Genomic DNA, 15,182 nt, shown 5'->3' on the forward strand with positions numbered 1-15,182 from the left:
CAATGGTTATAAATTTAAGGAAATGTTTTTAAAATATTTACATACAGAAGGCTGCAAAGTTAGACGCAAGACAGCAAAACTGTGCAAGTTCACTTAACAATGGGAGATTCCGAAGGGACAACTGGAATACACGTGTGATGATGATTACTAATAGTGATTTAGGTAAAAGATTGTTTAAGCCACGTTCATCATTAATGTGACTCATTGCCAGGACAATCTCATCATTCTGCATAACCGAATCGCGCTTCTAACGATTCGTGTACATCGACTAATAAAATCGATTCGCGCGCGAGGGAATCGATTCAAAAAACCGCAGACTCAAGGTTCCCGATTCTACGTCCATCGTAGTAACAAAACAGGAATCGAATCGAAGATGCGATAGTTTTAGAATCGATTCGGTGTAGTTTTGGCGCGCTTCTTAAACGCCGCTGTTTGTTCCGAGTTCGTTCGCGGCGGAGCACAACAACGCGGACAAGACGCACCCCGGGCAAGTTTATTACTCACGAACCTGAGCGGCTGTCGCTAACATCTCTCCAGGTGCATTGTGACATTCCGGCATTAACTGATCGCACAGGGAATGTTACTTTGTGGTTCGCACTTGCGGCCTGCGGCATCGGGCTTTCGTCTAAAGTTGAAATCAACGAAATTACCTCACGAATAATTAGCGTAGCGTTCTTTAATTGAAAGTACGCAGTGTGTGTGTGTAGGGCTTTTGTTGTGAGTTGCTGTCGAATTGATTATCTGTGGTGCCTCCCCGTTGCTCCTCTGACACGTTTCACTTAATATCGTCAAACTACTTGTGCGAGTTGAATGATGTTAGTGCCCTTTCAACATGTTCGTCGCCAATGTAGCCACAGCCGAATGGGGGTTTCCATTAAAATAAGGTGGTAATTAAAATAATGTGGTAATGACCACCTTATTTTTATTACCACTTTATTTATTACCACTTATTATTTATAATTCGCCTCGGAAATACTCGCGGGAGTCTCGGATGATCTTATTCAGGAGGGTTCTGTATGGGATTGTTTGGACAATTCCGTTCATAAGAATACACTTACACGAGGATATAACACCCAAAGCTCCGAAGAGATTGAGTCCAGATTGCATTGCTGTACTTGTTTGACCTGGCGAGATACGAGGAGGTCACTTAACAATACGTACAGGTATGAAACACGTGCTGAGATGCCGTTCCTTGGCACCTCGGCACAGCTGGCGGGTCTTCCTGAAGCAGAAGATTCGTGCTGGGTCTTGATTTTAAGCTTTCGTGACTGCAGGAATCCATACTCTTTGGTTCTTTCGGTAAAGTCACGTAGGTAGAAAACAATAGATCACGACGTTTCGATCGCAACACAAGCGAACGTCATCGGGTGGAACAGATCCAGCAGTAGAACTGCTGAACCAGGAAGAACACAGCGAGAGAGCTGCTACAACAAGAGGCTATATATATTGGGTTATATATGCTGGCCAAGGGTAACTTTAATCCGTACCCGTGTTTCAATAATTATATTTGAATAGGTGGAATTTTATTGAGCGACTGTATGTTGTCTTGGTGTGGTCCGGGACTGTTTTTTCTGTTTTGCTTTCTTGCCCAAGCTGACCTTTCCTATACTTTGAACTCCTATTGCTTTTTGTATTGTTAATTTTAACTTTCTCACCCGCCCCCTACTGGACATCTGTGCCAAAGAGCGTCGTAGATTCTGGGTCTGAAGCACATGCTGATCTTGATGTGGTCCACCAACTCAAAATCCTGGGCTCAATTTTGTAACTGTACGTGGCATTACTGTACAGATGTGTACTGTGGTTGTCGAACAATTATTCCACATTAAATCATTGATATGTTAATTATGTAACATTACATTGTAGTGGATTCATCACAAGTAGATCCTACTTTAAAGCACAGCAATGCATAACATTAACAACGTATAAATAACCCCGCAATACTCTTTGGTTCTTTCGGTAAAGTCACGTAGGTATAAAATATAGTATGACGTTTCGGGCGTAACACAAGCGTCCATCATCAGGTGGGAAAGCATGGCCTGCTGCTGAGGCAGACTGTTTTAAAAAGTTTGAAATGGGTGTAGCCCAAGAGTCATAAAGAAGTGGCCGGGGGGGCTAGTGATGTTAATGTGAGAAATTAGATACCCCTCAATGTTACTGTTTTGTTTAATTTCACATTTTATCCACATCATATGGGGAAAAACACGTCCCATCTTAAAAGGACATTGAGTGAATATGCAACCTAAACAACAAATAGCTCTTATTTGAAAATTGTACACAAGCAGTTTGTCTTGGATTGTAATCCTCTTCTGCTGCCTTCACAGCCTGGCACTCCCTCCAGCCATCCTGTGCTGTGGACTCCATTCCCTTTCTCAAATTCCGGCTCAAAGCGTACATTTTTTTCCCTCTGCCTATGATTGACTGGCTCTCCATACAATACATAAGCCCGCATTTTGTTACACCATCTAGAGATACGGTATCATTCAGATGTTATATAGATCCGAATTGTATATGTTTTTGTTGCGCAGGTCAGAAATGGCCATGCAAATTCAACATGAAGTGACTGAAGTTGAGGAGGAGTCTTTTGGGCCTCAACCTGCTACAAGACTTGAGGTAACGCCTTTAAGAATATTACATTCAACATTTTGACTGATTTAATCTTCAGCCATCTTACCTCTATAAGTCGTTTTTGTCTGTCTGTGTGTCTGTCTGCGCAGGTACCTTGTGACGTTTTTAACTGACAAACTGTGGGATTTACATATCAAAAAAGTACACGGATACCACACCGTATGCCCCGGGACGAAAAAGCGCTATTCGTATTTCAGGCAGATCTGAAACACGGCAGAACTAATTCCTCCGCCGTGGCTGACCATTGCTATAACGCTGTGGGCTCTCATGATATTGTTTTTTCCGAGACCAAGGTGCTCTGCAAACCTTCGAGCTACTATCAAAGGTTTGTTCATGAAGCCATCCAGATATATAAACATAGACATAACTTCAACCGGGAAGATGGATACAGATTGAGCAATCATTGGAAGGATGTTACTAACCAGGTAAAACCATAACTGCTTTTGGCCTGCCTTCATATCTGCAGCTCCAGTTTCCTAACCCTCCCAGCCCCGCCCACTTGCCCTCCCCACCATACTTGTGTCCTCCCTACCCCTGCCCCACACTCCCTGTACAGATAGTCCCCGAATTACGATGGTCCGACTTATGATATTTCGATCTTACGATGGCGATACGACAAAATTGTAAGATATTTTAAATTTTACGCGGCAGGCAAACGCAGCAGCGTACGCATCTTGGTGAGCACAGTACAATATACGTTACGATACGTTCAATGCATGTATGATACGTAGCTTTAGCGATTTCATTTTAGGGTTACCACGATACGATACGTTCAATGCATGTTAAACGTTTTTACAGCAGATAGGATTGTTTCCTGAAAAAAACTTTCTATGAAATTGCAGTTCATATAGGTAGGCTAAGAATTTACCTTGTTTTTTATTTTACATTTTCCTGTCCAATACAGTATTGTAATTAATAAATACATACAGTATATAGTTTATACAGTATGGTACTGTAAATTGCTCTGTTTTGCTAAGTGTAGGTATATATGCCTACGGGAGGGGGGGGGTAAAAATATTTTTTGAGGTGGGGGGTAAAAATATTTTTTGAGGTGGGGGGGAGGTCGACAATTTTTGGAAACCTTTTAGATCAACTATTTACCTACCACTTTCTATTACTTTTTGATTCAGGACTTCTTCAAGCCTCTTATAATTTTGTTGATGGACAAATGGACAGACAAACGGAACGCCGGGTTTTCACAATGGCTTAGTACTTGTGTATGTATATGTTATGTTTTAAAGAGAAGTTTGGAAATATATTTTTCCCCCGGGCAATGCCGGGTACTTCCCGCTAGTAATATATAATTGATTACGCTTTTCACATGTCAAATGCATGCAGGAATGTTGATATATATTGACTAATATACCTTTGTCCGGTTATATAACACATCGAGGAATTTTCCGCAATTTTTATATTTAAAACTGTATATGGGGAATAATCATTTACAATGCTATACACAACCAGCCCCTGAGTTGCTACATTTAGCTAATTGCTTTGAGTGCTATGTATGCGTGTGTTTGATATATCAGGAATTTAACTAGCTCCTGAAATTTCATTGCCCAACTTTCAAATAATTTGCAACACGTTATAAATGCTCCAGCAAAGCACAGTTTTGTAAATGGTGGATACTTAAATTCCACTAATTTACCATCTGTTCAACTTAACATTATTGTTTCGTTGTTATAAGTGTGTTTTTCAAAAAGGGAGTGTTTGTGACTTCCCTTTGCAGCAATGTGGTGTGAGTGCCAACGATGTGAAGAAGCTGGAGGAGGCTGGCTTTCATACTGTGGAGTCTGTGGCATACGCCCCGAAGAAAGAACTGCTCAACATAAAGGGCATCAGTGAGGCGAAGGCTGACAAGATTTTGGTGAGTTAAAAGGAAATGGACAGCCCAAGTTTATAGGGCCCTGTGTCTCAATTGCTTTTAAAAAGTTTTCAAATACATTATTCATCACACCCCGACATACTCTTTGGTTCTTTCGGTAAAGTCACGTAGATAGAAAATTTATAGATCACGACGCAACACAAGCGACCGTCTTCAGGTGAGGGAGAGAGAAAGCTACTGAGACGAGGTCTTGTCGAGGCCTGAGATGGGTGCAGCCTCAGGGTAAGAGGGCGGGGCTAGAGATGGTCTCTCTGAGGCTGTGTAAGTGGCCATTGTATTGTGAGAGATTAGCATGGCAATGCACGAGCTTCGTATGTCGCAGCATCAGTGACTTGCTTAGTATGCAAAAACACCCCCACATGATTGAAAGGAAATTACTATCAGTTTGTGAGCCATGAGGATATTTAGTGTTGTTTTCAATCGTCATTCATTACATTTTTTCAATCTCGTGCATCTTTCGCATATGGTTTGGGTTTTCAACTGAATTCGTCCAGGAGTTTTTGTCTCACTCGTGTGCGGTCTGCCTTCCTGTTCCTTTTCTTCACTCATTCCTCTGCTGGGCCTTCTCCACATTCACTCCACTGCCCCTTCATGTCCTGGTTCACTACCTCTTACCAATTATTTTCAAAGGCCTGCCTCCAGTATTGTAAACTTTGCAATATGGTCACTAGATATTGTTTGAGTTTCCTTGTGTTTTTCAAAGCAATGCGTGACAAAATGAGCAACTTTCTGAGATGAGGACCTGCAGATATAGGTGCAATTCCAAAGATAGATGGAATTACTCCTACATCTACATGTATTAAGGATCCTTTAACAGTTTACCATGTTTCATTCTAGGTAAATTGTCTAGTGTTGACGCAGAGACGAATTTATTAGTCTGCATTTTTTACATTTTGTTGACAATTTTATTTCATTGCGAGTAAACATGCAAACAAAAGTATTTTTCATATAGTACTTGTAATTTCATTGTTTGCCTATAATTTAAGATGTTTCATAACATAAGCTTGCATACTCTAAATTTAATGTAGAAATTTTGAATTGTTTTTAAGTCCATGATAATATATTTACAGGCAGATGTTGAATTAAAGCACATTCTGTTCTCCTGCTATCTTGCAACGCGGTGGGATTGTTTGGTCTGGTGCTGTTAAAGCTCCATGAGATTGAGCTATACAAGAATGGTAATCGTGGGCGATCACCGCACTTTAACAATGCTGTCTTTTGTGGTGGACGTGATCTGTTACCACGCGGTGAGACTTGGCGGCATAGGCCAAGGTGAAGAGGTGCAAATATGTGACCCGAGAATGGTTCGAATGAGGTTACATTTAGCATTTGCCTGTAAATCCACCCCCATGTTAATTCTGATTTAGTGAACACATGCATTGGTGGCTAGAAGTATGCACTGATGAGAGTTTTAAATTGTCATAAAATGCAAAAATCCTCATGGTAGTTGGCTAGGAGCGAACAATGCTGGTATGGGAACATGCCTTTATAATGTTTGCAAAATCGTGTTCAACTTAAATTATACAGTGCTTGGCCAAGTAAAATCACTTCACAATGCGGTTGTATAGCTCTTAAATTACATTACCTTCAAAGTAATGCTGTTTGTTGTTTGTGTTGCCCTGGCTGCAGAAAATCCACTTACACTTGTTATTCCAGCTACACGATGCAATGTTTTTGCATCGCATTTCCATAAACCGTGAACAAGGTTTCGCCTTGCTTATTTCCAACCCATAGTAAAATGCACGTGTAAACACTTTCTACGGTCATGATGTTCTCACCGTTGTTGGCTCTTGTCATTCTGTTTGTGCCTTAGCCACCCCACCGACTGTTTTACTGGCCATTCTACTCTGTTTTCCATTGTTTCACAGCCTGTTTGAAATGTAAAATTGAGGATTCTTCCTGCACTCCCAAAGAAGGCAACCAAATTCTTCAAGTATTGAAAAAAATTGACTACCATTATTGTAATTGTCTTATGCTTAATATCTTTTAAATAAATTCTGCACTCACATTTGTTTCTGTATCATCAATTTAGCAGACGTTCTGCTTTAGCCAGATCAAGTTTTTCATTAAGTTAGATTTTTTTGTTATGGGTTACGGCAGATTATTTGGATTATTATGCCAAATGTGAATATCTTTATTGTAGGATAGTTTGTTTCCATTTAATATCATAAGGTTGGAATGTCGAAAACAATGTTTTTTTTGTACAAATTGTAACTCTTCACCGCACAGAACCTGAATCGGGATCAGCATTCAGGTTGCAGTTTCAACTCATCAATTAACTCTTCCATCTGAGAGCTTTCACTACTGTAACTATTTCTCCACGTTTTGTAACAGGCAGAGGCAGCTAAACTCGTGCCAATGGGCTTCACAACAGCCACAGAGTTTCACCAGCGACGCTCGGAGATCATTCAGATCAGCACAGGATCCAAAGAGCTGGATAAACTTCTTCAAGGCAAGGCACAAGAGCATACACAGAACTAGCATCTCACTTTGTTTTCTATGTATGTTGAACTTCTTTCGCACTGTACGTAGACAACCGTGCTATTCGGAGGTGCTGGTGAAGGACAGCATCCTAAACACATAAAGCAGTTATAAAGAAATGAGTTTTCAATTTAGATTTAAAAGTGCATAGCTCCAGTGACTTCCTAATGTCGGAAGTTGAAGCATTGCAGATGGCCGCAGAACTGCATCTGAAAGGGTACATTGTAGTGACTGTCTTTGTTCGATGTCTAAGGTATGACTGGCTGATTTACCGTTTATGAATTGTAGTAATTATGGTTGTCGGTTTGGTTTATTCATTAGGAGGAATTGAAACTGGATCTATCACGGAACTGTTTGGAGAGTTTCGCACAGGAAAGACGCAGCTCTGCCATACCTTGGCCGTGACCTGTCAGGTGCCGTCTTATTATTATCGGTGCCTTTAATAATGCTGTGTATCATCACCTTTATCTTTTAATCATTAATACAAGGTGTGTACCATTTGCGATAACCATTAAATATCACATTGGACATTCTTAATTACATTTTATTGTGTACTTATAATATTCCCGTTTAACACTACTTTGTAATTATAAGGGGGTGCAGAGATGGGAATTGGAGCTTGGAACTCGCTCACACTGATGAACAGACTGGACTTGTAGCCCACCCAGATTTAATCAAGGGTTGTGATATTTAGTTATTTAACAAAGTACTCTATTGTGCATTATTATGGCAGTATATGCCTTTTTTTTGGTGGATTTCATTTCTTTATCTAAAGCCTGCCTGAGTTCACATATATTACATATGTGTACTTTCTTCTGCCAAGAAGTATGATGTGTCCAGTTATTAAACTTGTCTACAACTCTTTGTGTAACATAATTTGCATTTACTACAAAGCACAGTAGTCGTCTTGAGGGGATTGGAAAAATATGTTGCATATTGGCGCTTATTAAAAATAAACATGAGCTTGAATATGCTGACATTTGTATTAAAATAATTATTTTAATCACACGATTTATTTTTTCCTCTCTGCATTCATTGACTTCCTTTTAACAGCTTCCAATTGACCGGGGTGGTGGAGAGGGAAAGGCCATGTACGTGGACACAGAAGGCACATTCCGTCCAGAACGCTTGCTCGCAGTCGCTGAAAGGTCTGGTGCTGAGCGAGGATGAATTTGGTTGTTGTGATCTGATTGAGAGTGTAAAGAATGGTGTTTTTCAGCCTGCTGGGCACCTCATAAGTTGTTTTCTCAGCAGATTGATGCACTGTTTTTAAAGATGCCTTGGCCGTTTAACAGAAACTGAAAAATAAATCTCATTATGTAGTGCATACATTTTTTTTAAACATCTATAGTAGTAACAATAAAATAAATGTCAAGATGGCAATTTTTATAACTTACATCATGGTTAGCACAATTGGATTTCCGATCTCGGCAACTTAAGCAATGGTGCCAGTTTTTTCAAATCCCCTGCTTCTGTCCACCCAGCAGTATAAATGGCTACACGACAGTTGGCCGTGTGCGGTGAGGTACAGTGTGGGTGTAATCCCTACTCTTTCAGGATGTCTGGCCATCAGAAAAGAGTAGGCCAAACATACCCTCTAGAGGGGCTATATAGAGCTCCCTCTCTGGGAAGCCTTTCTGCCAGTAGTGCTGTGAGCAAACAATAGCGGGGTTGGACCCTTACCTTAAAATAAATGCTAATTAAAAGTTTTTTTTAATTGGTGAAAGAGTTCATTCACAACATCTATAAATTGTATTGAGTTTAAGGTAGTTATGTGCTGTTCAACATTAAATGCACATTGAAAATATATAAACAATGGTTTACGTGAAACTATAAAGGGTTATAAGTCATTATGCCCTGAGGAAAGTTATGTTGTATAAAAACCAGTGAAAGAGGAAAGCACACATTTCCTTTTATCTTCACTCGCGTGCGTACCCAGAGCTCGCACGTTGCACAAGTGGGGGTTGACCCCACTATTATCGACGCCTCCAGGCTGCAGCCTCCTTGCTGTTGGTGCAATTTAACTTTTGCTGCTTACACTCACACCATGGGACCCTTTATTGGCACTTTTTTTACCCCAAAGTGATGTTTTGGGTTTCCTTCAAGCACATTTTTTCCACTTTGTATTCCAATGCCAAAATGTGCACAAACGTATTTGCGTGCTTATGTGTTTCTTTGTTTAAATATACATTCATGGCACACTTACTGGTTGGTAATCTCTGGGTGTTTTAGAGAGTGTGCTTAGAAAAAGATAACACCTAAAAATCATGAATAATAATTTGAAATGATGCAAGTGTACAGACAGCACTTTGTTAATCCACGAGTGGATGAGTGCCTCCCCACACCTCGTGCTGGTGATGGAGGCGATGTTGACTATACAACTCCTTGTTGGTCAGTGCGGGTTGGTGAAGGTGGGTAGCATAGACCTGGCGATAGAGAAGGACAATACAACACTGGGTATTTCTGCACTGCCCTTGTTGCGCGCGATGTAGCCCTGCAGCACCTTCTAACAGCGCTTCGGTATGGTGACCACAGTCATGCAATATCCAACTAAGCCTTGTAGATCTGACGAGATATGATGAGATCTGATGAGATGGGGCACATTGGAGTGATTTGGTGACATGCAATTTAAAGTTACGTAGTGTTTACCCTAAAACATCTTAAAATATACATTTAATAAATTAGACAAATGAAAAACAAGAGTTTGGGCAGATTAAGCAGCAGCATGACACCATGCACAAACAATCTAATAGACATAATAAATGGAAATAATTTAGATAATTCTCTATTGTGAGCAAACACATGCATGTGTAGACTGTATATATAGTATTTGTTATTTGCCACACCTGAAGGATGATTTCAAGCGTTACAAAAACAATGTTTGCTAATTATGACAGTTTTTAAATATGAATGCACTGAAAATTTATTGTGTGTGCGCAGATTTGGTCTCTCTGGGAGCGATGTTCTGGACAACGTGGCCTACGCACGAGCATACAACTCGGACCACCAGACTCAATTGCTGTACCAGGCATCCGCAATGATGGCCGAGTCTAGGTATGACGTTGTTGCTGATTCAACTTCTATTGCACTCTTAACATTAAGCCGTGGTTACTCAGGATCTATAATAATGTTTTTGAGTTTGAAGGTGGCTCAAAACTTGGGAAAGTTTCTTCATATGCCATTGCGCATCGGTTTAGTGAGTAGGCATGTAAAGACATCGATGGATTAGAAAGAATTATGCTCAGTACTTGCATCAATTCCAACGTATGAGAATGTATTAAGAAACAGTACAAAATAAGATGAAAATATACAAGAGACAAAATAAAGAATTCTGCAATTGAATGGCGACATTGAATTTACACAATTCATAATTGCTGGTGTGGGTCAATCATTACATAACTGCTACCCTTTGTCAATATTTACACTGGTGCTGGGGAAACCCATGAATATGGTTCATAACTGTCTGGCACTGACAGAACCATGTGTTTTATTTCCGTAGGTATGCCCTGCTTATAGTTGACAGCGCCACCGCCTTGTACCGCACTGACTACTCGGGCCGTGGGGAGCTGGCCGCTCGGCAGATGCACTTGGCGCGCTTCCTCCGCATGCTGCTGCGTCTTGCAGATGAGGTCGCCGAGGGCTTATTTAGATGCCTTATTACAAACTCCATTCCGTTGCCTGTGTCGTTAAACCCGCCGCCACCCGACACAGCCAATTACAGTGAACCCTCGGTTTAACACACAGATAGGGGGGAATGCGGTGTCCGTAGAATCCGATTGTCCGTTAATGGCCAAATTACACATTTGCGCACTAAATGACACCCTACCACACGCGAACTACTTACTGATAGTTCAATAATAGTTATAAAATATTGTAATGCCTTTCAAAATATAAAATCAACACGGCAATAATAGTATAATAATACCTGTACATTAATAATACAGTAAAATATTTGTAAAGACCAAAGTACTGTAAATGTATTGTACAACTGATTTTCCACTTCTCAATATTTTGACTTATTATAACAAAAAGCATGTGTAGTGTAATCAATACTGTACCCATTAAGGGGAAGAAGCTAATATTGACCGGACTGATTTCCCCATTACCGGGGCAAAGTCGGTTGTTTTCTGATCTTCGGACAAAACTTAGATTCAGCAGATTGTCTGTTAAATCCGAGATCTGTTGAATGGGGGTCCGTTAAACCAAGGGTTTAGTGTAGTAAGGTTTGTCACATAAACAAAACATGCCAATTCATTACTAGTTTCAGCATAATTCGTTCCTAGTTTAAGACCGAAACAGGAGGATCTCTCCATTTATCTGAAATGGAGAAATAACTAAAGTATTCGTTGTATTGTGTCTCTCTTAGTTTGGTGTGGCAGTAGTCATTACCAATCAAGTGGTGGCTCAGGTGGATGGAGCTGCAATGTTTACAGCTGATCCCAAAAAGCCCATCGGGGGAAACATCATGGCCCACTCGTCTACCACCAGGCAAGCTTCAGAAGGAAAAACGGCAGACTTGGAGCGAGTGTCTTTAACTGTATTGCCCTATTACCACGATAATTGTGTTCAATAGTGGAACATATCTTGTTAATACCATTTTCTATAACGCTTTGGTTTTGCAAATAAATTCTCAGTGTGATTGTGGAATCACAGTAACTTGTAAAAATAAATACAATATTCAGTGTGGTAATACCACTTAATATCTCTATTATCAAACGTTTAAATAACTATTTTGTCTAAATATTCTGATATCTATTAAAAATTAAATCTGGTGAAAGATATTTTGTCTCTGCCAGTGTAGACTGGTTGTGCATGTTGAATATTAAAAACTAATAGCCTATTGCAATTCCTAAAACTTGGTTGAACGATTACAGTATGTAGAACAGGCTGAGTTCTAATATGCTCGGTTGTTATTCACATCGTAACTTGGGCATCACAATTTGTGTAAAGCTGAATGGGTGTCCCTTCTTTTGCCGTGCGTGCAGGTTGTACTTCCGCAAGGGACGTGGCGAGACCCGAATATGCAAGATATACGACTCTCCTTGCCTGCCAGAATCAGAGGCAATGTTTGCCATCAACGCAGATGGAATTGGGGACTCAAAGGATTAGGTTCGGGGTAGCTCCTTTTCCTGGTCCAGCCATGGCATTTTTCAGCCATGTGCTTCACATCCATTATAATTTTTAAGATAAGCACCCCCATGAAAATAAAATGACTCGCAGAGCATGAACCAAACTGGATTTAAGCTTTTTTTCAGGAAAATGTAAAAATGCACCTTATTATTTGTATTTTCATTTTTTCTGAGATTTGTTTTGTTTTTCATTATTTTCCTTATGTCAAGGGTTATGGCTTTTTACGTTTGTCCTGGCTACTGAACTTACTGGCTAATTTATGCATTACTTTTGTTTTTCACAAACCTTGAGTCTTTGTCTTGTGTACTGGCGTCAACTTGCATTGTTATAAGTCATACGATTAGCTTTTAAGTTAGAAGTCGAAACTAAGCGTTACAATAAACCACAAACAGATGTTATTTATGCGTGGTTTTTGTTATGGTGGGAATTAGTCATGGGTTCAAATCCTTTACAGGGTTCACTTCTTCCACTGCCACCCTGTCCATCACGCTGTGTAATGATTCACCCCCATCACTATATGATGACATAACTGTTTTATTGTTGTTTTGGCTGTAGGGGTCATGTAGCCTTGGTGGCGAGATAATAACTACCTTGCCTGGTTTACAGGAGGCTGTGGGTAGTTTAGTAACATGAATCAAAAGTCATAGATTCTCACAGACGCACAAATAAATGCATGTATTATGAGCAATGGGAATCTATGATTTGATGCATCATTACGTGCCTGATTTCAGCGTCATAGAAGGGAGTGTACATTGTTGGTGGTCTACAGTAGTTTTGTGGATAAACGTATCTCTTGTAGGTGTGTTGAATTTTTACATTGAATTATGACAATCGGATTATACAAGGGAACAGATTGATTTTAAAGTAGCTAAAAATATCAACATTTCTTATCTAGGCATTAAACACTGATTTCATAAACCGAGCTGAAGGAAAGGTAACTCATGAACCCTAATTTCTCGACTAATATTCTGAGGTTGGCTTTAAAAGTCTATTTTTGTGTTCAACGTAAAACGATGTACACTATGAAATGTAAATATTTTCTTCAAATAAAGTAATGTACATTTTTTTACCACCAGTAGATTTGGTTTCCATGTGAAGACCAGTTTTGGATAATTTGTGGTATGTTGTGTAATAAACGTGTGGCAAACATTAATGTGTGTGGGACAATGTTAAGTTTCCTTTAATTTTACATATTTATTAAGTTAAATGCATACAACAAGAACACATTCAACCTGGCTTGACGATGAGGCTCGGATATTATCTGAATCCTATCTGCTGTGACAAAGATGTCCATGAACAACACGTTTGTGTCTACATAAAAAGTCTGAATTGTAGGCAGTAAAGGATATTCTGCCATTGCCCAGCAAAACGTGTTTTGTGCAGTTGAACAGGCCCCGTGGTTTTGTGAAGGAGATGCTTCTTTGCAACATGAGCCAACCTAAATGTTTGTTAGAGGGCTACACCATTCTCACGAGACTCGTAAAGCCAAAACCGGTCCAGGGTTTGCCTACTAAAAATTCGGCTGGAAAACGTTATCTCAAAATGCCCAAATAAGTATTTTATGATGGTGAAACGCGTTTTCTTATTATAACTCGTTTAGATCCGGACATAGTTGTGTCCATCCATGAATTACAATATTCTTCATATGAAGTAGGGGATGCTGCCACTGTATAATGGTTAGCACACCGAACCCAACCAATCCCGATGTCGCCAGTACAGTCTCCCTGGCACTGCAGTTGAAATAATGTCAATTTTCTTAAATGCCTCCTGCCTTCCATCAATCAGCAGATATCGTGTGGTGGGGTAATGTGTGGGTGCTTCCACATCTTCCGAGACGTCTGGTCAAAGTGAAAGAGTAGACCATTGCCTTAAAGGGAACGTCAGTGGCGTGTGAGAAATTGCAGGGCTGCACTTTACATTTGAGAGTTTTGCAAAGAAAAATACCGTGGATTTGCAATGTTTACCTTAATTCTAAAGCGATGGCGCAGCAATTATAGTACTACCGAATGTACCCTGCGATCTAAAATTAGATTATATCCCACGCCTAACTTCAGTGGTGATTTATATTTGAACCGGTAGCCTTCAATTTAGATTCTGATGAGAATTTGCTTTAAATATGCATTCCAGAGTACTCGTCTCCAAAGCCAGTAAAATGTAACTTTTTTTTCAATTCATACTTACTCAACACGTGGCACTCGTTAAACAAGGCAATCGTTCTGTAAATAAAAATCATGTTCAATTACCACATCAACAAATATCCTTACCATGAGTCACAGCACAATCGCAAATTTAAATTACATAATTGGCTGGTCAGCTTAACTACGTGAACTAAATAAACTGCATTAACATAAAATCCGTAAACGCGTGGCTATAATAACCGGTAACACGTCGAGCTCACAATTGGATTAATTAGTTACAACACGCGAAGGCCAACTACCGTAATTTAAAGGGGCAAAAAAAATCCCTGCCCAAGCCACAGCCGAGATGGCGTGAGAAAAGTGCACACGCATGCTTAGTCCCGTTTCCCCGAGTATACCTTGGAATTCACAAATCCGCCCTGCGCGACACCACCCGCCGTGCCAGTGTTTTTTTTGGTTCTCGTTAAAATTAATCGTGTTGCCCATCTGCGTGGCATGGGCTGGACATAATCTGGCTGTCACCTTTCTGGCCACCGCGTGTTTGCGCTCACATTGGCTGCGCCCGATTCTCAACTCTCTCACGCGATGGTCTGCTGCCCGCACGCAACCCACCAGAATTATAATACCACCCAAGGCCCCTTACTTTTATCACTGCTGCTGCTGTTGTTGTTGTTATTGTTGTTATTGCGGGGCTGTAAGTTTCTGTAGGCGTAAAGGCTCAGGGCCCGCGTCGATACCAAAATCGCATTTTCTTCCTCCGAAGAGCAGACTGGTAGGCGAGAGAGGATGAGGAGCCACACCACATCCTTACACGTGTCCCACCAACGGGTTCGGCTGGCAGATGTTTGGAAAGACCACACGCAGAGGCGCATGATCATGTGTGTGTCACGGGCGACGGTGGTTGTCCTATCGAGAGATGCAAT

At 40.4% G+C, this 15,182-nt stretch overlaps 1 protein-coding gene across 2 annotated transcripts; it reads left to right on the forward strand.

The window, feature by feature from the left end:
* The first annotated feature begins 383 nt into the window (after positions 1–383).
* Positions 384–13,266, forward strand: RAD51 (RAD51 recombinase). Of its 2 annotated transcripts, none has more exons than XM_061551618.1 (10): positions 384–487; positions 2,526–2,610; positions 4,355–4,492; positions 6,845–6,962; positions 7,313–7,404; positions 8,045–8,139; positions 9,932–10,045; positions 10,491–10,620; positions 11,358–11,479; positions 11,977–13,266. In XM_061551618.1, exons 2-10 carry the CDS (start codon positions 2,533–2,535, stop codon positions 12,098–12,100), a joined length of 1,011 nt encoding a protein of 336 aa, XP_061407602.1. In that variant the 5' UTR covers positions 384–487; positions 2,526–2,532; the 3' UTR covers positions 12,101–13,266. The 2 variants fall into 2 exon arrangements, with proteins under 2 accessions (XP_061407602.1, XP_061407601.1); XM_061551617.1 differs by having other exon boundaries at positions 400–537.
* The last annotated feature ends 1,916 nt before the right edge of the window (positions 13,267–15,182 follow it).

Source organism: Lethenteron reissneri, chromosome 14 (genome assembly GCF_015708825.2).
Source record: "Lethenteron reissneri isolate LAM-NWPU_2019-01 chromosome 14, ASM1570882v1, whole genome shotgun sequence".
Lineage (NCBI taxonomy): Eukaryota > Metazoa > Chordata > Hyperoartia > Petromyzontiformes > Petromyzontidae > Lethenteron > Lethenteron reissneri.

Excerpts from the sequence above, each read along its gene's own strand:
- RAD51 (XM_061551618.1), top strand. The coding sequence starts at position 2,533 with ATGGCCATGCAAATTCAACATGAAGTGACTGAAGTTGAGGAGGAGTCT. Across the intron at positions 4,493-6,844 it reads CGAAGGCTGACAAGATTTTG|GCAGAGGCAGCTAAACTCGT; the intron begins GTGAGTTAAAAG and ends GTTTTGTAACAG. Across the intron at positions 8,140-9,931 it reads TTGCTCGCAGTCGCTGAAAG|ATTTGGTCTCTCTGGGAGCG; the intron begins GTCTGGTGCTGA and ends GTGTGTGCGCAG.